At 43.7% G+C, this 25,439-nt stretch overlaps 1 protein-coding gene across 1 annotated transcript in view; it reads right to left on the reverse strand.

Moving 5' to 3' along the window:
• Window positions 1–25,439, reverse strand: part of LOC126153633 (uncharacterized) — a 558,426-nt gene that overhangs the window by 274,721 nt on the left and 258,266 nt on the right. The window contains exons 4-6 of the mRNA XM_049916084.1: window positions 23,564–23,761; window positions 20,236–20,388; window positions 11,082–11,223 (exon numbers count right to left, since the gene is read on the reverse strand). Coding sequence (XP_049772041.1) covers window positions 11,082–11,223; window positions 20,236–20,388; window positions 23,564–23,761 — 493 coding nt within the window. The remainder of the gene's footprint in view (window positions 1–11,081; window positions 11,224–20,235; window positions 20,389–23,563; window positions 23,762–25,439) is intronic.

Below are 25,439 nucleotides of genomic sequence, written 5' to 3' on the forward strand. Positions count from 1 at the left end.
GGCGTTGAGTTTCACGGGCAGAGCGTGGGCGACCATTATCCTGTTGGAACAATACATCACCTTCCTGGTAAAAGAACGGCAAAAGAATTGATCTAACAACATTCTGCACGTACCGATCGCTGATTAGTGTCACCTCCAGAAACACCAAATGTGAGCCAGAGTTGTAGCCTAGTGCACCCCACATCGTAACACCTGGGGTGGGGCCAGCGTGTTTGGGACGAATGCATTCCACGAGACAGCGCCCAGTGTCATGCGCAGAAACAACCATTAGTTGCATGGTGACAGAATCTGCTTTCATCGATGAAGACCACGGCACACCATCACATCTTCCAAGTAATCCTGTCGGCCGCAGTTGAGGTGTGGCGTGAGTAGAAGAGGGGATAGAGGTGTGAGCGCCCTGAAGCCCTATCTGTGCTGTCACAGCTCTACGCTCTGCCATAGCTCTGCAATCTGCCACTGCTGCCCTTCAAATATGACGATCCTGGCTGGCGTCTGTGTTGCGCGGACGTCCAGGAACTCGTCTACGGGTGTGAGAATGTTGACGTGACCACTGTTACCAGCATCGTTCTACAGCTGACGCAGCACGTTCAGCTTGTGTAGCAGTTCTAAAGGAGCATCCTTCCACTCGAAAGGCCACAATTTGACCCCTTTCAGACTCTCTTGCTTGGCTCTAGGTAGCACGAGCTCGTCTCCGTGACATGGTTGCCTGCTCGCTTCATACGTTTGCATCACACTGAGCCTTCTGGCTGCGAGCAGTCACTAACGGGTAGACACAGATGGCGCTCTGGTATCTATTCCAGAACTTTTTTTGTTGACGGATGACGCTGAAACTATCATCAGTACACCTACTATCCCCCAGGTGGCATATGGCAACACCCAATCAAAATCCAAGTCGTCTTTGCGGATGTACTATTTTTTTCCGGCAGTGTATTTTCCATACACAGAATGCGGCAAGAACGATTCATTGACCGAAATGGTGCAAAATGGTTCAAATGGCTCTGAGCACTATGCGACTTAACTTCTGAGGTCATCAGTTGCCTAGAACTTATAATTAAACATAACTAACCTTAGGACGTCACACACATCCATGCCCGAGGCAGGATTCGAACCTGCAACCATAGCGGTCGCTCGGTTCCAGACTGTAGCGCCTAGAACCGCACGGCCACTCCGGACGGCTAACCGAAATGAGTGGTATCAATTCCTCGATGAAATCTTTTATAGCTGGAAGATGTTTTATACCATTCCTGGAGCATCATTTTGCAACAACGTGTGGAGAGGGTGATATAAAACGGAAACTGTGCTGTCTCTGTAATCTGTGCTGATCAAATGTTCGAACGGTGCGAAAAAAAATCTCTCTAGAAATTACATAATGGTTTTTTTCCGAATTTTTATAGCTAAATGAGGAGTGGGATATAGACAAATTGACCAGTGTGAGGTTTATTTTCGCGAGAAAAAAAAAAAAGAAAAAACCACTCTTAACACATCTTATTGTCTTTTATGCCATTATCGTAAAATCGCAGTTTCATAAAATAGCAGCGGCTATTTAACGCCAATTGTAATCTGCAATGACTATAGCTACTATTGACATGGTGTACGAAGAGTGCAACAGTCTGGGACAAGTAAGGGCAAGAAAGAGGAAAATGAGACGGAACCCATAGACATGCAAATAAATGAACTCAGTATAATATGAAGACGGTATCTGTTCCCGAAAGAACAGGTGTTGTTGATATACATCAATAGGGAGAGCTGAAAATGTGTGCCCCGACCGGGACTCGAACCCGCGATCTCCTGCTTACATGTAAACAGGAGATCCCGGGTTCGAGTCCATATCGGGGCACACATTTTAGCTCTCCCCATTGATGTATGTCAACAACACCTGTCGGCAGCTAAGGGTGTACGTCAAAACACATGTCGGCAGCTAAGGGTTTCGATTTAAGTATCATTTTAACTCAGTATCACTTTATATTCCTTTATATTGCGTATTTTGTTGGAATAAAATCCCATTGGTGATGATGAAATTCTTGCCGAAACCCCTAGGAGCGTTCAATAAACAATATAACACATTTTTTCTGAAAACCGATTTATTTTATTCAGAATTCCTATATGGTATATTATTCCCCACTCTTTTGGCTACCAAAACGCGGTTTTCCAACATAACAGGTCGGCCTTACGCCACCTTGTTTTTAAGGCCTTTATGCCCCCAGCGTACCACTCTACTGGTCCATGTCGGAGCCAACGTCTTGCTGCATCAATAACCTCCCCATCATCTACGTTCTGCGGAGTACATCCTTCACTGTGCCAAAGATGGAGGTAGGAATGAGCGATATCCGGGCTGCAGGGCGGATCAAGAATAATAGTCCAATGAAATTTTGTGAGCTCCTCTCGGGTGCGCAGACTTGTCTGAGGCCTCATTTGTCATGGAGAAGGAGACGATCGTTTGCATTTTTGTGGCGACAGACACGCTGAAGTCGTTTCTTCAATTTTCTGAAGGTAGCGCATTACATTTTCGCCTTCAGAGTCCAAGAAGATGGTCCCCATGATTTTACTGGCAAAGGTTGCGGCCTTGAAATTGTTCTTGGGCGGAGAGTTGTTTGGCTCCACTCCATGGATTGCCGTTTTGTTTCCGATTCGAAGTGATGATCAAATGTTTCATCGGAGGTGACGATGTTCAACAAAAAATTGTCACGATCAGCCTCATGATGCGCAAGCAATTCCACAAAGATGGACTTTTGGTGCTCTTTATGGTCTTCTGTTAGGCGGCGAGGAAACCAGCGGGCACACACGTTTGAGTGCAATTGGTGGACGAGGGTGTCAGCACTACCAGCATTGACGTGTAGTTGAGAAGCGACGTGTTTGTTTGTGATCGGTCGATCACCTCGAATGGGCGTGCTCGCACGTTCCAGCATTGCAGGAGTCACAGCTGTGTACGGGCAGCCGGCAAGCGGAGGGTCGGACAAGCTTGCGCGACCTTTTTGTGATGATCACAAACGCCTCTCTCAACGACTCAATGTGCTTTTATTCAATATCGGGTCTTCGTAGACATTCTGCAAGCGCTTATGAACATCTGCGATGCTCTGGTTTTCCGCCAAAAGAAACTCAATGGTAGCTCTCTGCTTGGAACTCACCTCCGTTACAGGTGCCATTTTGAAGGCTACGTATAGTATCGCCATTTATCGATGCATGAGGAACGATAGGTAGTGAAGCGGGAATATTCCTAATGTCTCACAACAAATTCGCATTTATTCAACCGAAAATGCTCGAGAAAAGAATGTGTTTCATTAGTTATTGAACAACCTTTGTAATTACAATGTAAAACACAAAGACTTTGCGTGACGATCGACTTCACGATGATTACATTCTTTTGCAGCAAACAGGCACCACTCAGGAGAAAAGTGTAAACTCACTCAGACTAAATTTTTTTCAAAGACCAAACGAGATGGTGCTAGTGGTTGAGAAACTGGATTTGCTTTGGGAAGGAAGGTTCTCAAATGTTTGTCCCGGCTGTTGTCCCCATAAATGTTGGACGGTTTCTTCGGAAGGGCCGCCCATGTGACCGAGCGGTTCTAGGCGCTTCAGTCTGGAATCGCAATGATGCTACGGTCGCAGGTTCGAATCCTACTTCGGGCATGGATGTGTCTGATATCCTTAGGTTAGTTAGGTTTAAGTACTTCTAAGTCTAGGGGACTGATGACCTCAGATGTTAAGTCCCATAGTGCTTAGAGGCGTTTGAACCTTCGGAAGGGACACGGCCGATTTCCTTGCTCATTGTTTCTTAATCCGAACTTGTGCTCTGTTGTTAATAAAATCGTGGTCGACGGTGACTAAATCGTAATTTTATTTCGTTCTTTTCGTCATGCATGGGCTTAAAAGTTTCTGAAGTTATGGAGGGCTGTCTGTAACCCACAGACACATAGGAATCTACGCCATCCAGTAACATGAATGCGCCCACCTATCAAAGGGTGAATAACCAGTTTTTGCAGTGCGGACCGCTGCGAGACGTGAAGGAAGAGAGTCATTGAGATTCTGGTAGGCACCAACAGGGACGTGGAGCCACCCAGCGCCATTGCTATGGCCAGCTGCGCTAGGTTTCTCGGTTGAGGATCCAAGGCGCGAACAGACCAATCGGGGTAGTCTCACAGACGCTCGATTGGGTTTAAATATGAAGAGTTAGTTTGTCAGCGGAGTACGATAAACGCATCCTGGTGCCTTTCGAACGACGCACGTACACTGCTATCTATCTGAATCGTTACTTGTCCAGCTGGTAGATGCCATCGTGCTGAGCAAAAACAAAGTACATGAAGGGGTGGGAATGGTCCCCAAGAACATATGCATACTTGTGTTGCTCCACTGTTCGTTTCAGAATAACGATATCACCCAGAGAATGCCACGAAAACATTCTCCAGACCGTAGAAACTCCCTCCTCCGGCCTGGAACGTTGCGACGATCGTTACAAGGTGTTCCCTTTCAGATGTTTAACGCCGTACACGCCAAAGTTTATCTGTTTGATGGAGCATAAAACGTGGTTCATCTGAAAAGGCAACCTGTCGCCACTCAGATCAAATGGTTCTAATGGTTCTGAGCACAATGGGACTTAACATCTGAGGCCATCAGTCCCCTAGACTTAGAACTACTTAAACCTAACTAATCTAAGGACATCACACACATCCAAGCTCGAGGCAGGATTCGAACATGCGACCGTAGCGGTCGCGTGGTTCCAGACTGAAGCGCCTAGAACCGCTCGGCCACAGCTGCCGGCCATTCTATAGAGAATGCCATCGATCCACGTTGTCAACAAGACACTAAGGGAGTTGGTGGTGGAAAATCTATGGGATATCCAGTTGCGATAGTGGCGTGCCAATTGCAGCCTTTGTCACTGATGATCAGTAGTCAGCATGGATGCGTGTCTAGGTGCCTCTGTGGGAACCCATACCCAGTAACGCTCTCTGAACGGTCATTGAGGAAACTCTGTTGGTAGCCCCTTGGTTCACACGAGTGGTCAACTGCTCAGCAGCTGCACGTCTATTCGCCCGTACACATCTCAGCAGCTGTCGTTCACCCGTGTCATCTATGGTCCGTGGTGCGCTACAGCTGTCTTGGCGCCAGTTTTAGATAGCGCCACTTTGAAAAGCGTGGTCAACGAGTACTTTAACCAAGGAGGTACACGAACTGTTTACAAACTTAGCCGTTTCGGAAGTGCTCCCACCCTTGGCCCGAAAGATAATGATCATGCCCTTTTGGACGTCAGATAAATTGCTCCGTTTCCGCATTACGACAACGACTGCACTGTCGTTAGCATCACACCAATATGCTTTTCATACCCTCCACTGCTAGTGCTGCCACCTGCCGTCTGTGAGTGGTTATTGCCCGTTGACGCCAAGCATAGGTGGTGGTTACATTAATGTGAATGGACCGTGAAGATCGTAATAAATAGATCGAGTATTTAGGCAGGCGTCAATAATACTTTGTCTCTAAGGAATCCGTCATCGGCGATATATTAAACCCTATCCCTCCGTCCGTGCTTTCTATACCTAAGAGGACGAAAGTGTACGGAGGTGGCGTATTCTTTTGATTTACTTAAGTTCTCGAGGATAATGGTACAGAGTTTACTGTAACGAAACACAGATTAAGGGTATATGAGCTGCAAAGTGACGTCTTCCTTGTTAAATGACAACGTTTGCTAATTGAAGTCTTCGATACCGCTTGGCCAACGCACAGCCAAACTGGTACCCGTCAAACTAACAGAGACATCACGCTACGTCACAGAACAGTATGTTACATCGTGTGTATCATGTGCTGTAGTAAGAGAGGGAGTCAGATCATCCCTAGGCTGGATCAAAAACATCTGCTGTAATGACTTTTATGCAGGATGGCACTCCATCCCATATTGCGTGAAATATCTTGTTGGAGGCTGTAGATAATTTCATCGCCATTTCTTCAGTAGTTGGATGTTACGAACGCGTAAGCGTCTTTGCACTGTCTGAAACTATAAACGCTCAGTCTCACAAGAGATACTTTTGCGCCTGGAGTATTGCTTGGACCATCTCTGCTTTGCAAGATGCGCGGAAGATGTCGCACACTGTTAATCGTGAGATGAGGAGACGCAGCGGTGTGTCATGAATAGCAGTACGGCATAGGCAGATGGTACGGTTGCAGTTATATTCTAAGGAAGTGGAACATGTTGATTTACTTATTAATTATTTGAGATGAGGAAAGAGAATGTGGCATTTTGAGAAGAATATTTTATTACGATTATTTTGATGAGTAACATAAGAGGATTTAATTTAAGGTAATTGACTTCAGATTTTGTACATTATTGCAGCAGCTTGTAGTTACGCATTCTTGGTTCAGACGTCCAGACTTGAGTATAGGCAAAGATAAAGAGCCATGCATAATTTTCAATTTGAATTTAGGGGTAGTAATAAATGTTGAATGTTTGATGTCTTTATCTTTTGATAATTAAGACTACTTACTTTTGTACAATCAAAAACTGTAATTTTTTTGTATTAATGTTTGTGAAACAAAAAAAGAGATAATTTTCCAATATAGAACTTAATCAGAAACCTAATTACATTTGACGTTACAACTTATTCCAAGTCATTGTCCGCTCCAAAATCCATGCCAAAATATGAGTTATCATTTATCTTCAGATTTGTTAGGAACCAAATATGCTTTGCCTTTTTTTTCTTTTTTTTTTTTTTAAAAAAAAAGAGAATGCATTGCACCAGGGGCATCTTAGTAGTTAGTTGTAGCTCCGGAAATAAGGCTCGCTTTCAAGAGAAGAGCAGTGTCACCGTGTTTCCGTTGTGCAACAGGTAAGCCAAAATTAAATAATAAAAAAACGGAACAATGAGTTTTTCCGGGGCCAATTTATCAGTGCAAAGGTTTCATGATTCCTCAGTGTTGAATTTAGACAATGATTGGTCTCTCGGTCTACCAGAAGTCATCGGGATGCTGATGCACAATGCTGTTCACAACATTGTCCCTTGACTACAGATACTGTTGATGTATGACGGCCAACATGCTGAGCATTCGTTATGAAAAAAAAAAACATCGTCTTTGCTGAAAATAAATTTTTATGCTAATTATTGCTTTTGTATCGTATGGAGCGCCATCTGTTCGTTTTTTTGTGCATTTATTTTTTGTTTCAGTAAACCCCTTGTCATTTCAAGCCCGAGTGTCAATTTTTACCTCTCAGCCTACATTATTCCGTGAAGTATTGAATTTTCAAATTTTAGCTGACTTTTGGGTCACCCTGCGTCTTCTTCAACCTTGCTTAGAACTCGGGCTACACCGCTGGCGGATACATATGGGGATGCCTCGCCCCTCCTCCACCCCCCCCCCCCCCCACCCCTTGCGGGGCCGCACGCATTGCTACCCGCGCCGACCCTGCCAGTCATCTCGCACGCTATTCGTTCGTTTCTTTCGTCAGTCGACTTGTGTTCAAAGTTACCGAGTAGTTGTACTTTCCTATGTAGCACGCGCGTCCGCGTCATCGCATGTTATACCTTTCTGTCTGGCGCATAGATAGCTAACACATACCTACGAGGAAATTCGCGGCCTTTCTAACGATCTCGATACGTTATTCTGCCTGGCATTTGTTCGAGAAAACTAGCGAATATTCTACTGTTTTCCTGTCCAGAGAACCTTCGATACGAAGCCTTATAAATATGGACTATTCGCCATATAGGAAGCTAGATTACATTAAGAAGTAGGAATATTAAGACTGAAGAAAGAATATGTAAAAAGTCCTAGTGGTAGCAAGTGCAAGCGTTGTCGTTTGTCCTAGATACGACTATCCTACTTTGCACACAGTGTACAAAATATTTGCGTATCTACCTGCATCTATTGCTAGAAAGAAGTGTTTCAACAATTTGGCATATAAATGAGATGGCTTAGGTCGACAATGAAGGAGGATCGACTTAATGGCTTATCTCTGTTTAATACTCACCCTGACATTGATTGTCCTATTGAACCTGTAATTAACCAATTTGCCAGGAAGAATAGGCGCATAGAATTCATCGCTTAAGGAAGAGAACCACAATTGTAACTTTTCTCATATCATAAGATGGCATTGTCTTGTACACTACTGGTCATTAAAATTGTTACACCAAGAAGAAATACAGATGATAAACGGGTATTCATTGGACAAATATATTATACTAGAACTGACATGTGATTACATTGGTGTATAGATCCTGAGAAATCAGTACCCAGAACAACCACCTCTGGCCGTAACAACTGCCTTGATACACTTGGGCATTGAATCAAACAGAGCTTGGATGGCGTGTACAGGTACAGCTGCCCATGCAGCTTCAACAAGATACCACAGTTCAAGAGAAGTGACTGGCATATTGTGACGAGCCAGTTGCTCGGCCACCATTGTCCAGACGTTTTCAATTGGTGAGAGATCTGGAGAATGTGCTGGCCAAGGCAGCAGTCGAACATTTTTTGTATCCAGAAAGGCCCGTACAGAACCTGTAACATGCGGTCGTGCATTATCCTGCTGAAATGTAGGGTTTCGCAGGGATCGAATGAAGGGAAGAGCCACGGGTCGTAACACATCTGAAATGTAATGTCCACTGTTCAAAGTGCCGTCAGTGCGAACAAGTGGTGACCCAGACGTATAACCAATGGCACCCCATACCATCACGCCAGGTGATACGCCAGTATGGCGATGACGAATACACGCTTCCAATGTGCGTTCACCGCTATGTCGCCAAACAGGGACGCGACCATCATGATGCCGAAACAGAAGCTGTATTCATCCGAAAAAATGACGTTTTGCCATTCGTGCACCCATGTTCATCGTTGAGTACACCATCGCAGGCGCTCCTGTCTGTGATGCAGCGTCAAGGGTAACAGCAGCCATGGTCTCCGAGCTGATAGTCCATGCTGCTGCAAATGTCGTCGAACTGTTTGTGCAGATGGTTATTGTCTTGCAAACGTCCCCATCTGTTGACTCAGGGATCGAGCCGTGGCTGCACGGTCCGTTACAGCCAAGCGGATAAGATGCCTGTCATCTGGACTGCTAGTGATACGAGGCCGTTGGGATCCTGCACGGCGTTCCGTATTACCCTACTGAACCGACCGATACCATATTCTGCCAACAATCATTGGATCTCGAACAACGCGAGCAGCAATGTCGTGACACGATAAACCGCAATCGTGATAGGCTACAATCCGACCTTTATCAAAGTCGGAAACGTGATGGTACGCATTTCTCCTCCTTACACGAGGCATCACAACAACGTTTCACCAGGCAACGCCGGTCAATTGCTGTTTGTGTATGAGAAATCGGTTGGAAACTTTCCTCATGTCAGCACGTTGTAGGTGTCGCCACCGGCGCCAACCTTGTGTGAATCCTCTGAAAAGCTAATCATTTGCATATCACAGCATCTTCTTCCTGTCGGTTAAATTTCGTGTCTGTAGCACGTCATCTTCGTGGTGTAGCAATTTTAATGGCCAGTAGTGTATATGTGTATAATCAGTTTAAATAAAACTGTCTTAAACTTTGCATGTGACTGGATTATTTTTCATTACGGTAAAAGTAAAGGTAGCTCAAGATATCTTTAGCGCCCCCTGCTCGAGATTTTTCTGTATCCGCCACTACAGATCAATTTGTCATCACGACCTACTTGCCCATTCCAAAAGAAGTGTAAAAGTAAGACCATATTGTCAGTGTATTATTGCCTTTCTGTTCACGCATATATGGAGTCACATACTAATACAGGGCTATTACAAATGATTGAAGCGATTTCATAAATTCACTGTAGCTCCATTCATTGACATATGGTCACGACACACTACCGATACGTAGAAAAACTCATAAAGTTTTGTTCGGCTGAAGCCGCACCTCAGGTTTCTGCCGTCAGAGCGCTCGAGAGCGCAGTGAGACAAAATGGCGACAGGAGCCGAGAAAGCGTATGTCGTGCTTGTAATGCACTCACATCAGTCAGTCATAACAGTGCAACGACACTTCAGGACGAAGTTCAACAAAGATCCACCAACTGATAACTCCATTCGGCGATGGTATGCGCAGTTTAAAGCTTCTGGATGCCTCTGTAAGGAGAAATCAACGGGTCGGCCTGCAGTGAGCGAAGAAACGGTTGAACGCGTGCGGGCAAGTTTCACGCGTAGCCCGCGGAAAATTGGCTCATGCCACAACTGGAGACCGACAGCGCCAACTTCATCTTTCAACAGGATGGTGCTCCACCGCACTTCCATCATGATGTTCGGCATTTCTTAAACAGGAGATTGGGAAACCGATGGATCGGTCGTGGTGGAGATCATGATTAGCAATTCATGTCATGGCCTCCACGCTCTCCCGACTTAACCCCATGCGATTCCTTTCTGTGGGGTTATGTGAAAGATTCAGTGTTTAAACCTGCTCTACCAAGAAACGTGCCAGAACTGCGAGCTCGCATCAACGATGCTTTCGAACTCATTGATGGGGACATGCTGCGCCGAGTGTGGGAGGAACTTGATTATCGGCTTGATGTCTGCCGAATCACTAAAGGGGCACATATCGAACATTTGTGAATGCGTAAAAAAACTTTTTTAGTTTTTGTATGTGTGTGCAAAGCATTTTCAAAATATCTCAAATAATAAAGTTATTGTAGAGCTGTGAAATCGCGTCAATCATTTGTAATAACCCTGTAGATTAGGCCAATAAGAAAGACAGGCCGGGGCGCGCACGTCACAGCACGTGGCACTGCAGTTCTTGAAAAGTGCCAGCAGTCATCTCCGACGGGGAGCAAGTAGTTTAAGAATTCTTAACCGCTCGTTTAAATGCATCAACCTCACGGTAGCGTACGACAAAGTTAAGAGCTTGGGTGGGTAACTTTTCATTGACAAATTGATTTGTTGTGGGCCCTGCACGGAGCCAGCGTTCGCGAAATATGGCGGACAAGGCGGCTATTGTGATGTCACCAATACGTTGCGGGGCCCGCATCCCCCGTGTGTCCCGCTACATCTCTATAGCGCGGGCTAAAGCTGATGACCTGTATCGGTAGGTTCAATTGACCCTACAAAGCTATTGCTGAATGTTAACACGAGCGAACAACAGATACAGTGGGAGTTACCTGTCTGTGCGGCGTACTCGAAGGCTGCGTGGTCTCGGGGGCTGTAGGGCGGCGAGCCCGCATCTTCCTGGCGGGCCGTGAGGAACGCCTTCTTCACCTTGGTCCACTTGGAAGAGTGCCTGCGGCAAGGCGGCGGGGACCCCTGAGCACACGGCAAGGGCACCAGGTCAGACAGAGCGCAGCTGCAGGCTTAAAAAACGCACTGACGCCGTCTCCAGCTGTCTCCTCGTTAAGCCATTTCACATTTTTGTAATTGAAGCGTTTATTTAAAAAGATCTCGAACTGTGTATGTCGAGTGTTCCTGGGACTGGGGCTATGGGGGTCCCAGCTAAGAATATATGGGAGGGGGATTTGCAGTACCAGCATTTGCCTTAACCAAGGAAAAGCCCCCGGAACCCTTGGTCGGAACTGGACCCCTGCACCTGAATAACAAAATCGTGGACAATCGAAAAGTCGGAGAGTGGCACCAATCAAGACTACGACCGCTTTAATGCTCTCGTTAATTGGACATATGGTATGTGTAACACAAACAACTAGCGGCGAATAGCCTTGTTATTCTGATGCAAGTATTGGGGCAATATTTGTATAACCTTGGTCGCTAAGTCTGCACCAAAGCAGTGGTTACATCGATTTCTTTTTCCACCTCAGTTAATCTGATTGTTAAGACCGCTCAAAACAACTGTTTTCTGAAATAACCAACTTTCATTTTTTTATTCCTATTATTTCATCCGATAAATAAAGAAATCAAACAAAGATGGAAAAATTTGACTCACTCATTTTCAAGACAAATAGAATCAAAATATTAAATTAAGGGGAATTGGAACGCCCTGTTCCGACATAGTTAAATTTAGTGACTTGCCTTCCCTGTATTTCAGGAATCACTGTGGTAATTGAGATGAAACTTCTACAGGACATTAAACTGTATGTTCTGAGTCTACTGAAGTACAATAATTGCATTTCAACTACTGCTTTCGGAAACACAGTTATTTAATTACACGGTTAAAATTTTGTATACTTTTTTGTACATTATCCTAAATAATTTTAATTATACATAACATTGTTCCTATTTTAGTTCAGTAGACGCAGGATATGTATGTTATTACTCCCTGAAAATTTGAACACTCTACTCGAAGTTGTTTCTGAGATTTAGGGAAAAATGCAACAAAAAATGTAAATTTTCAGGAATGGCCACCTAAAGTTTCAAAAGACTGTAACTCACTTAATATATGCTTAATTTTTTTTATTTTTAGTCGTTCAGAAGCACCCTGCACCATTCTGTATATAATTCTCTTGATCTTTTCCAAATTCTTTCTTCTTTTCTTCTTTGTGGACTGCTTAGTGGCCAACTGTGCTGCATACTCTGCTTTATCAATGCGGACCTTGTCCATCAGTTCAAGTTCTCTGATGCAGTTTGCTCCAGCATTAATTCCCATATGCTGTAGCACTTTCACGCTACCAATGTTGCCATCATTAAAAGCAATAACAGCATCACAGACTCCCCCCTCCACTTCAGTGCCTTCGTTCCAACAAAAGCATTTTTTGGTAAGCGAGTCCATATAACATTATTGAACGACTCATGGGGATTTTGGCTCTGACCATACAGACACTTACTTCTTCAGTAATTCAGGATTTGCCAGGTCTCTGTAAATAGGTTTTATTATATCCATGACTGCTGCTAGGATGGAATGTTTATGGCTGTATTGCACCGTGAATCAGGTCCCGGGGGGCAATGGTAGTGAACCGATTTTTCATCAGTTGACAGCCTGTGGAAGAAGGTAGCACATACTGCCTGCTTCATCTTAAACAAATCCTCAGTATTATTTCTAATGGACAACCCATAATACTGCTGTAGTTCATCAATCATTTTGTCTGTCAGCCTGCATCTTACGGTTTTACCATCATAAAGTTTCTCGTCTCTCAGACTTTGTTTCAACTTCCTCAACCCGGTGCTCATCCTCTTCTGGACATGATAGCACATTCCAGTTTTGCGATAACCTTCTCACCAGAAGGCTGAGCGGCTACTACACTGTTATATGCTTTTGAGCCTCCATCACCTAAGAATTTAGTCTAACACAGTCCTCTTTCGTTCACAGATCGACTAAAAATTAAAATAGCTGCAGAGGCCCCCATACCACCACTTGTTACTTCATAATTTCTGTCACATATGTGCCCTTCTTCACCGCCTGATTTACATTTATAACAATGACTGGTTAAAATACGGAAATCTATTACCTTTCCAGTCTCCACACTGATCACCGTAGCAACAGCATTCTTAGAACTGTAGCTGCACGTCTGCCAACTGCCATCTAAAGCTACTGGTATATCAGTGATACCATCATTTATTTAAACAGCATCGTTGGGAGCACCCTGACGTTCGCTCACAGTGCATATCAATCACGACGGTAGTCTCAACTCTCTCACCAATGACAGTACACAGTTTCAGATAAAGTGGAATCGAGTCTCTCTCCAGTGACTATTTCTCTATTTTCGTTTGTTAGTGCTATATAACATGTCTAAAATGTTTTTATACGTTGTCTAGAACCTTCGAAACTGGCTATTTGCTCGTACTTTTCGTCTAGCAAGTAAAATGGGCGATTTCTTCGCTCAGGAGCATGCCACGGTCACATACTGTTGCTCAAAACGCACAGTTTCGTGGGTAATTTTAGTTAATGTGTGCACGAGTACGGCAAAATATACACTACTGGCCATTAAAATTGCTACACCAAAAAGAAATGCAGATGATGAAAAGGTATTCATTGGACATATATATTATACTAGAACTGACATGTGATTACATTTTCACGCAATTTGGGTACATAGATCCTGAGAAATCAGTACCCTGAACAACCTCGTCTGGCGGTAATAACGGCCTTGATACGCCTGGGCATTGAGTCAAACAGAGGTTGGATGGCGTGTACAGGTGCAGTTGCCCATGCAGCTTCAACACGATACCACAGTTCATCAAGAGTACTGACTGGCGTATTGTGACGAGCCGGTTTCTCGGCCACCATTGACCAGACGTTTCCAGTTGCTGAGAGATCTGGAGAATATGGTGGCCAGGGCAGCAGTCGAACATTTTCTGTATCCAGAAAGGCCCGTACAGGACCTGCAACATGCTTTCATGCATTATCCTGCTGAAATGTAGGGTTTCGCAGGGATCGAATGAAGGGTAGAGCCACGGGTCGTAACACATCTGAAATGTAACGTCCACTGTTGAGAGTGCCGTCAATGCGAACAAGAGGTGACCGAGACGTGTAACCAATGGCAGCCCATACCATCACGCCGGGTGATACGTCAGTATGGCGATGACGAATACACGCTTCAAATGTGCGTTCACCACGATGTCGCCAAACACGGATGCGAACATCATGATGCCGTAAACAGAACCTGGATTCATCCGAAAAAATGACGTTTTGCCATTCGTGCACCCAGGTTCGTAGTTGGGTACACCCACCATTGCAGGCGCTCCTGTCTGTGATGCAGCGTCAAGGGCAACCGCAGACATGGTCTCCGAGCTGATAGTCCATGCTGCTGCAAACGTCGTCGAACTGTTTGTGCAGATGGTTGTTGTCTTGCAAACGTCCCCATCTGTTGTCTCAGGGATCGAGACGTGGCTGCACGATCCGTTACAGCCATGCGGATAAGATGGCTGTCATCTCGACTGCTAGTGATACGAGGCCGTTGGGATCCTGCACGGTGTTCCGTATTACCCTCCTGAACCCACCATGTTCTGCTAACAGCCATTGGATCTCGACCAACGCGATCAGCAATGTCGCGATACGATAAACCGCAACCGCGGTAGGCTCCAATCCGACCTTTATCGAAGTCGGAAACGTCATGGTACGCATTTATCCTCCTTACACGAAGCATCACAACAACATTTCACCAGGCAACGCCTGTCAACTGCTGTTTGTGTATGAGAAATACAACATTTCACCAGGCAACGCCTGTCAACTGCTGTTTGTGTATGAGAAATCGGTTGTAAACTTTCCTCATGTCAGCACGTTGTAGGTGTCGCCACCGGCGCCAACCTTGTGTGAATGCTCTGAAAAGCTAATCATTTGCATATCACAGCTTCTTCTTCCTGTCGGTTAAATTTCGTGTCTGTAGCATGTCATCTTCATGGTGTAGCAATTTTAATGGCCAGTAGTATATTAACATGATTGGTTATTGTACAATCGCCGCTCAGCACTCTTGGCTCTCCCGACAACGCTGGTCTGGTTTTCCTCGTCTGAGGGTTACGGCGAGCAGCTCTCGAGAGATGGAGGTTACCGGCTACGCGCGAGGGCTAAGCTCGCAGCGTGCGGCTGTCTGAGATCTGTCCCCTCTCTCGGACACTCGGCGAGCTGAATCTCTGCGGTTGTTCAAAAAATTTCGCGCCATTGGTGTGTTTGGGCGAATCGCGTTTGCAACATTGCACACATTGGAAGTTTCATTGTTGTATGTCTGTTATTGTTCAGTGCTGTATTGAGTAGAACTTTGTGCCGCACAGTTTGCGAATTTCGAGATGGCACAGTTAGAGGAGCAACGTGTCTGCATTAAATTTTGCCTGAAACTTGAGAAAACATTTATAGAGACACACAAAATGATGCAGGAAACCTGCGGTGAGGAGTGCTTAAGCCATACTCGGTGCTACGAATGGTTCACGCGGTTTAAAAATGGCTGGACGGAAGTTAAATATGACCTTCGTTCAGCACGTCCCTTGACGTCTACCGACGACGCTCGTGTCAGGAACGTCAACGAAATTGTGCGTGCCAGTCGAAGACCGACTGTGCGAGAGACTGCAGAAGAATGTGACATTCCAGTTGGATCATGTCATGAAATCCTGACAAAACGTCGTGTTGCCGCTAAGTTCGTCTCACGGCTCATTAGTCAAGACCAAATTCATCGCTGTTTATACTTATATGGATATGGTGTCTGTCCTTTGGGACATGTCCAAAAGGACAGACACCATATCCTTATAAGTATACAGTTCTGGCAATAGCGGCCATGACCTTCTTCTTCTGTGCGGATGCAGATATATTCCCCGAACTCTTACGGGACTTGGTAAGAATGTCTTCCACGAGTAATGAGTGTGTTGGGGTGGGACATTACGAATGTAGTGTGTGGACATATAAGGTGAGAAGGTGGGTCTCGAGGGAGGCGTGCGCGAGATAGTCCCAACAGTCGCACTATCCTCCGTCCCCTCGGTGGCTCAGGTGGAGGCCATGTAAGCAGAAGATCCCGGGTTCGAGTCGCGGTCGGGGCACACATTTTCACCTGTCCCCGTTGATATATATCAACGCCCGTCAGCAGCTGAAGGTATTAATAAAACTTTAATTTCGTTCATCGCTGTTGGTGCGTGACTAATGTACACAAAACGAAATCGCTGTTCTGCCTCATCCTCTGTACTCTCCCGACCTGGCCGCTGCGGACCTTTTTTTATTTCTGAAGCTGAAAACCCTGTCGAAAGGACGAAGATTTGCAACAACAGATGAGATAAAATAAAATTCTCAGACGGCGCTTCACGCTATCCAGCAGGAGGCGTACCAAGATTGCTTTCGGAAGTGGAAACGGCGTTGGGAGCGGTGTATTAATTGTGCAGGAGAGTATTTCGATGGAGACCATGCACAATAAGTAGAAGGTAAGCGTAGAAAACCCTCCCAGGGGACACCGCCTTATAGTAGGCACCTTCAGTGCCGGGCAGGAGGGTTTGCGTGCTTCGGTGAAGTCGAGAGCTATGCCGGCGGTAGCATAGCTACTGGCAGGGTCTCCCAAGCCGGACAGGTCTCGACAGAGGAGGCAGACAAAGTGTGTCCCACAACATAGGGCAGGGAGGGCTCTAGAGGCGTAGTGAAGCCAGCTTCCCTAGAGGAGTAAACCTCATACAAATCCTGGTCCTCCAGGTTGGGGGTTGGGCATGGGGCTAATAACCCCATACTGTAAAAAAAAGAATATTACGGAAATTCAACAGAAGCCTCGGAAACTGGATGGAAAGCATGTATCACGACCCCGGCAAAGGAAACGGATAAAGGATCTAACAGTACATCGTGGAATGTGAGGACAATGCTTCAGCCTGGAAAAATGAAAGAAATAGCCAATGAAATTTTAAAATTCAAATATGATATTGTAGGGCTACAGGAAATAAGATGGCAGGGGAAGGGGCAGATAGATAAACCTGAGTACTCATTGGTTTATAGTGGACCAGAAGAAAGAACAGGCCAACTTGGAACAGGGTTTATAATAACTAGGGAAGTTAGGAAAAGCCTTCTAGAATTTGAACCTATAAATGAAAGGATGTGCAGACTCAGCCTAAAAGGTAAATTTAGGAATATATCAATAGTTAATGCACATGCACCAACAGAGGAAAAAGAGGATATAATTAAAGAACAGTTCTACGAAGACTTGGAAAAAGTATGCTGTGCAGTACCTAAATATGACCTGATGCTAGTAATAGGAGATTTTAATGCAAAAATAGGGAGGAATGAACATCCGTATGGAGTTTCTGGAAAATATTCACTACATGAAGAAAACAATGAGAATGGAGACTTACTATGCCAATTCGCAGCAAGGAATAATATGATTATTAAAAGTACCTGCTTTCCACATAAAAGGATCCATCTGGGTACTTGGAAGTCTGCAGCCAATGGAGTAGTCAATCAGATTGACCATATTTTAGTGATTGCACGCCACTCCACGTCAGTTACGGATGTACGGAGCTGCAGAGGACCAAACTGTGATTCAGACCACTTTTTGATAAAATCAGTCTTGAGAGAGAAACTGTCACTAACAAAGGGCAACAGAATGGGAAAGATGATGAAATGGAATACAGACAAACTGAACATCCCTGATGAAGTAAAAAAAAATACCAAGTAACACTAAGCAGAAAGCTGAGCAATGAAGAGACCACAGTAGGAGTAGATGAAAGGTGGAACAGGTTTGAAAAAGCCATTAAGGATGCTGCAGAGGAAATAATAGGCATAAGAAGGAACAGAAGAACCCAGGAGTGGTTTGATGAAGATTGCAGGTCAGCAATAGAGGAAAAGAACAGGGCAAGAACAAAAGTGCTACAGAGAGAAACCAGAAATAATGTGGAACAATATAGAGAATTAAGGAGAAGAGCTAACAGACTGTGCAAGAGAAAGAAAAGAGAGTGGAATAAGAAGAAATTTCAAGAACTAGAAGAACTAAAGGAACAGAGTGAAATAAGAAAGCTCTATCATGCCATAGGCAAAATGAAGAATAGATTCCAACCAAAAATAACGGCCTGTTCCAGTAAAGATGGGAAAATGATAAGGGAGGAAGAACAGATAGTGGGAAGATGGGCAGAGTATTTCAAAGATACACTAAGCACCAGCCTAGAAGATGAAGAGACAGCTGCACAGGAGGGAAGAGTGGAGCTGGAAGTAGACAATGAAACCAATGAGGCAAGAAAACCAACACTACAAGAGGTCTCCCAGGCTGTGCACAAGTCAAAAAACAATCGAGCCCCTGGGGAAGACAGCATAATTGCTGAATTAATAAAAACTGGTGGTGAGGCTGTAATAAAGGAACTGCACACATTAATATCAGATATATGGGAAACAGAAACTATGCCAGATAATTGGAAAATTGGAATAATAGTCCCCATTTATAAGAAAGGGGACAGAACAGCATGTGAAAACTATAGAGGTGTAACACTCCTAAGTACAGCTTATAAGATCTTCACAAGTATATTAAACGAAAGGATACAGAAGTGTGCAGAAGGCATACTAGGGGAATATCAGTGTGGCTTTCGACCAGGCAGAGGAACAACTGATCAAATATTTGTGATAAGGCAAATGATGGAAAAGTTCTATGAATACGATATAGATCTGCATTTCTTATTCATAGATTTCAAACAAGCCTTTGACAGCATAAATCGGCAAGAACTATATAGAGTTCTGAAAGAAGTTGGTATATGTGCTAAATTAATAAGACTAATCAGAATGACAATGACAGAGACAAGAGCAAAAGTAAAGGTCCTTAGCAGAACTAGTGATAGCTTTGACTTTAATAAAGGTGTGAAGCAAGGGGATAGTCTCTCCACTGTCCTATTCAACATAGCCCTGCATAGTGCAGTAAATAAAATCAACAAAAGAGGCACCATATTTATGAAAACTAGCCAGATATGTGCATACGCTGATGACATTGCTATAGTAGGAAGAAATACCAATACACTCCTAGAAACATACCGGGCAATGGAAACAGAAGCCTTAAAAATTGGCCTCATAGTAAATGAAAACAAAACAAAATATATGGTAATGTCACAATCTGAGGCCAGAAGAACCCCTAAAAACCTAAACATCAATGGGAAATGCTTCAATGGAGTGTCCTCTTTTAACTACTTGGGAGCCCTAATAACAAATGATAACAGTATTGGAAAGGCTATAAGGGAAAGAATACAAGCAGGAAACAGAGCTTACTTTGCAAATATGCAGCTCTTCAAAAATAGCCTTGTTACAAGAAAAACTAAACTGCTAATATATAATTCCCTAGTCCGCCCAGTTATCACATATGGCTCAGAGGTATGGACGTTGACAGAACACGATAAAAATGCTCTAAGAAGCATTGAGCGGAAAATACTACGCAAAATCTATGGGCCAATAAGGGAGGAAGAAGGCTGGAGAATACGCTACAATGCCGAATTACAAGAGTTAATACAAGGCAGGGACATAGTAAAATTTGTGAAATCACAGCGAATACGATGGCTAGGACACTTGGAGAGAATGGCAGAGGATAGAATTCCAAAGAAAATGATGAAAGGTATGATCCATTCAGTTAGGCGAAAAGGGAGACCTAGAAGAAGATGGATCGATGAGGTAATAATGGATATCAGCAATATGGGAGTCCGGGGGTGGAAAAGAGCAGCAAATAACCGAGAAGTGTGGAGGAAGATTGTTGAAGAAGCCAAGGCTCACCAAGGGCTGTAGAGCTACTGAAGAAGAAGCGTAGAAAAATTTTGTGGATAAAGAACCGGAATTTTTTGAATAGACCTCGTTTTACTCGCAAACGGTTTCTGGGAGTGCAAAACCTTCACGTGCATACCTTAGCTTAGCAATGTCTTCCAAGTGTGGTGCGTACTCTAATATTAGAGTGTCGCTGCGGAAGATCGTATGCGGTAAGAATGGGCAGCCCAGCAGGCGCGCGCGGCTACCTGCTGGTTGTGGCGGCGGTCGTCCTCCGGGTCGGTGACGGGCGAGGGCGACGGCTTGGGCGGCGGCCGGGGGGGCGGCGACTGGTGCTCGGGCCAGCGCAGCTCCTCGCTGGAGGCCAGCGTCAGCGTCAGCCGCGGCGCCTGCCCCGCCTTCTGCAACCACACGCCGGCTCGCAGGCAGCGTCTCACTCGGCTGGTCGCAACAACTCGGCAGCACAGTGTCCACAAAGGAACAACCACGTGGTGCTGTCCGTTTGACACTAAGAGGTAACCTGTTCGACTAGTCCTCTGAGCTTGGACACCAGAATCCTAAAGCAGCACAATGTACTTAAAAAAAAAAAAAAACGACTTTGAAAATACATGAGCATTAAGTAAAACCATTTCGAGACTCTTAAGAGGCTCGCCACCGGCTGTCTTTATAACGTACAAGGTGTTTAAAAAAAGTACCACATATTCGCATGGGAGTTATACCGGGTGATCAAAAAGTCAGTATAAATTTGAAAACTGAATAAATCGTGGAATAATGTAGATCGAGAGGTACAAATTGACACACATGCTTGGAATGACATGGGGTTTTATTAGAACGAAAAAAAAAATAATACAAAAGTTCAAAAAATGTCCGACAGATCTGATCAGACTAGCAATAATTAGCATAACAAAGTAAGACAAAGCAAAGATGATGTTCTTTACAGGAAATGCTCAATATGTCCACCATCATTCCTCAACAATAGCTGTAGTCGAGGAATAATGTTGTGAACAGCACTGTAAAGCATGTTCGGAGTTATGGTGAGGAACTGGCGTCGGATGTTGTCTTCCAGCATCCCTAGAGATGTCGGTCGATCACGATACACTTGCGACTTCACGTAACCCCAAAGCTAATAATCGCACGGACTGAGGTCTGGGGACCTGGGAGGCCAAGCATGACGAAAGTGGCAGGTGAGCACACGATCATCACCAAACGACCCGCATCTGTCGGACATTTTGTGAACTTTGTTTTTTTTTCGTTCTAATAAAACCCCATGTCATTCCAAGCATGTGTGTCAATTTTTACCTCTCTATCTACATTATTCCGTGGTTTATTAAGTTTTCAGATTTATACTGACTTTTTGATCACCCGATATATAAGATCATCTCCCGACTGACTGACTCATCATCGCCCAGCCCGAACCGATGAGGATAGGATCTTGAAATTTTGAGAGGATGTTGGTCTTATATTGTAGGAATCGTTTAAGAAGAGGTTTTTCGAAATTCCACCCCTAAGTGGATGAAACAGGGGATATATGATTTTTTGAAAGTATGTCGTTGCTATGGCAAATTTGAAGCTAGACGTTAATATTTGGTTTCTCGGCCGGAGATAAAGAAATACGTATTTCACCATTTTTGGAACTTTAAACCCCTGTGGGGCTGAAGTAATGGGCGAAAGCTTTTTTGCACAATCTTTATTAAAGAACTACTGAAATATTTTTAAAGCTACATTTATGAAACCTGGTATTTGACTTCTCGGTTACAAATGAAAAAGTTTTTTTTTTTTAAATTCTGTCCCTAAGGAGATCAAATAGGGGGTGGAAAGTTTTATCAAAATATTTCAATGCGAAAGAATTTTTAAAGCTAAATCTTTGAAAAGTGCTGTTTACCTTCTCCGTTAGAAATGAAAAAATACGTGTTTCAGTGTTTTTAGAAATTCACCTCCCTAAGAGATTGAAATACGAAACGAAAAGTTTTATCACATTATTTCACTCTGAGAGCGTTTTCAAAGGCGAAGCTATACCAATTTGTATTTTGCTTCTTCGTTGGAAATAAAAATATGTATTGCACTGTTTGCGGAAATTCAATTTCTAATGGGGTTAAATAGGGGATGCAAATTCTTAAGACAGTATTTCGTTACAGTAAAAATAAAAGTTAAAGCTAAAACTATGAAAATTCGCATTTCATTTCACGGTTGGATACAGAGAAACATGTGTTAAGGGATGAAAGTTCCTATGGAAATATCACCAAAGGGACACAGAAGGCATGGTTAACAAACACCTTGGACTCCAGCAACCAGGATCTCTGTCTTGATAAGAAGTACATTCAGAAAAGACCATGCTTTTATTGCCTTACTTAGCGTGAAATGTTTAGAACGTGTTGCAATTCGTGAGCAACATACAAATTCGATTAAAGAAAAACGAAAAATAAAATATCTGCAGTCTATACAGTCTGCGCAAGCGAAGCGGTGGACGCTAAGCTAGTAGGTAATATTGGTCAAAACTAGAAGAAAAGTTCCTGTAATTATATGTCCGAAATCCAGTACCTGTTGAGATATGGGCTGTTTTGCTTGCGATGAGTAATGTGCACCACTCAGCGTTGTATAGGCCGTCATATCGTTACAGTTTAGTGAGCAATGAATTACCAGCACTGCTAGAGACCGTTACCCTTACAAAAAGACACGAACTGTGGTTTATGCATGACGGCCCAACTCTCCATTTTCTACCTTGCAGGGAACCGTATTCAACGCTACGTTCTACGGACGACGGCCCCTCTTCTTAGCATACCTGAATCCGCTGGACTTGTGGCCATGGGGACATTCAGAGGAACATTTCAAGTGCAATAGGTTAATCGAGGAGATTCGAACTTTGGCTTCTCTGCTCACCGGACATGATTCCGTTGCGTTTCTAACCACGGGGACCAATCGTTAATGTGCAAACGTTACAGGAGCGTGTAAACAATGCGTGTGACGCAGCCCCATGGAGCCAGGTCTACTTGAAAGAATGCGCGATACGCTGCGAAGAAGGACTGAAGGATTGTCAGGATGCGTTGTAACCATACCCAGCAGTACCTGTAGTATCTACTTCTATGTAACAGACATGTACCTAAACAAAGAAAATGATAATCCAATCCGAAATATAGAAAAATCTATAAAATAAATAAACAAAAACGATGCACAAGCAGAACGTAAAAGACAGCACTTTAATTCACGTTTGTATTTTTCTTTTTTGTGTACCCTAAATGTGAAGTACTTCTTATTTCAGATAGATGAACATGTTGCCCCACCACTACGTACGGCAGCGATGGCTACTGGCTTGAGTCCATAAGCTCGACTGGATATGACAGCTGGCTTTGACACGTAAATGTTGGGCACGTATGTCACAGCTCTCCAGCCGTTTCATTCACTGCACGCACCGAGAAAAGTTGAAAGCTTACACCACTTGAAGCTGGTACGGATCACAATTAATGCTCGCAATAAACGGAGTGATTTTAATCAAAAGTAAGTTAGGTACCTCAGTGAAGAGATGTTCTAATGCGAGAATGGCTGCTGAGCACAGGCAATGCGTCGCAAACAGGTACTTACCGAGCTGTCTGCGTCTTGCGACTGCAGCGCGTTGCCGTCCATAGCGCCATCACACGCGGAGTCGAGGTGTGCGTCGGTGGAGCCAGCGCCGCGACGCTTCAAGCTGTCTTTGCGCGTCTGGATGATGATGTCCTTGACCTTTCCCCACGGAGTGCGGTGGGCCTTACCGCTAGGGCTCTTCGAGAGTGGCGACATATCCTGCGGCAGAGGTCAGCAATTACTCAGAGGCAGAGGAAAACCAGTGAAAAGTCAGTCTTCAAAATTACAAGTCTTGTGATTCAGGAGGAACAGAAATACGGCAGAAATAAGGGTTCCGCATCGCTTTGTTGTCCGTTTGTCTGTCCGACTGTTAAGACTATTTTTTCTGCAACAGTTACGCGTATCCCCTCGGGCATGTTGTGTGTGTTTGTCCTTAGGATAATTTACGTTAAGTAGTGTGTAAGCTTAGGGGCTGATGACCTTAGCAGTTCAGTCCCATAAGATTTCACACACATTTAACATTTTTTTACGCGTATCAAGTTCAAATTTATGTCACATATTACAGAAAATGGTCCTTCGTCAGAGTAAAAATTTTAAGCTTCTAAGTCATTGCAATCAAAGACTCAACCATTTATGTCACATATTTTGATAAACGAAAACTCACTCATCAAAACCTTTAGTGTACTTCTTGTTGATCTAGTATCATGAAATTCGGCAACAAGCAAGGATTCACAATGCAGTTAAAAGAAAAAAAATCTGGAAATTGTACTTATATCACACGAAAAAATATGTTTTTGTCGTTTTTTATCCGTCTGCCCATCTGTCCGTGTTTTAAGATCTCTTTTTCACTGGAATAAGTTTTCGTATCAAGTACAAATTTATGTCATATATTAAAGACTAATGTCCGTTAGCGATGTAAGGAACTGAAGCTTCCAAGTCAATGCCATCAAAGGATTCATCGATTTATGTCATATATTTTGATACTCGCAAACTCACCCATCAAACCTATAGCGCACTTCCCGTTGATGTAGAATTATGAAATTCGACAAGAAGCAAGGTTTCACACTACAAGTAAAGCGAAAAAATCTGAAACTAGTTAAATTGTAATCATAGTTAAATTGTAACCATAGTTAAATTATAATTATAGCACACAGAAATGCCTTTTTTGCCATTTGAACATACATTGCATTCATCATTCATCGAAAGCATAACAAACGAACATTACTGCATGGAAACATAAATGTAACTTGTTATCATGTTTCAGTAAATAAATAAAGTGTCCTATTATATATTCTCGATCTACATGTATATCTACATCTACATGTATGAATATCATAAAATGAAGCTTCTTTTTTGTGTGTACGGATTAGATTGAGGAACTTCTGTAGAGATTTTGATATTGTATTTGAATCCCCTGGAGCTGGAGATTCTCGATTACCAGGACGGATGAACTGTATATATATTAAGTTTGTACGCAACCCTCAGTGCGTGATTCCTACTCACACTTTCCCACTTTATTTACTGTTGGTAGGCGTGATGCGAAATTTGGTGACGTGGAACCAGAGTCCCGTTCTTTTGTCGTCCTACTCCTCTAAAAGCAGTCATAACACTTCGGATATTTCATTCTTCTAAAATCTATTTCTGTTTTTTTTTTTTTTTTTCACGTTACATGCAAACCACCAAGCTAGACACAGTTTTCCACTATCAAACTTCATAAAAAATATTATGGGTACTGAAATAATTGCTACAATTTTATGAGTCACGTTTCACCTCAAAGTTTAGAGCGTATGCTTCAACGTTATTGGAAATTCATCAACGACTACCCACTGGTTTTTGAGCTACAACAACCAAGCAATTCTCATGCAAAATTTCCGGAAGTTTAAAGGGTATCAGCGTT

Source organism: Schistocerca cancellata, chromosome 2 (genome assembly GCF_023864275.1).
Source record: "Schistocerca cancellata isolate TAMUIC-IGC-003103 chromosome 2, iqSchCanc2.1, whole genome shotgun sequence".
Classification (NCBI taxonomy): domain Eukaryota; kingdom Metazoa; phylum Arthropoda; class Insecta; order Orthoptera; family Acrididae; genus Schistocerca; species Schistocerca cancellata.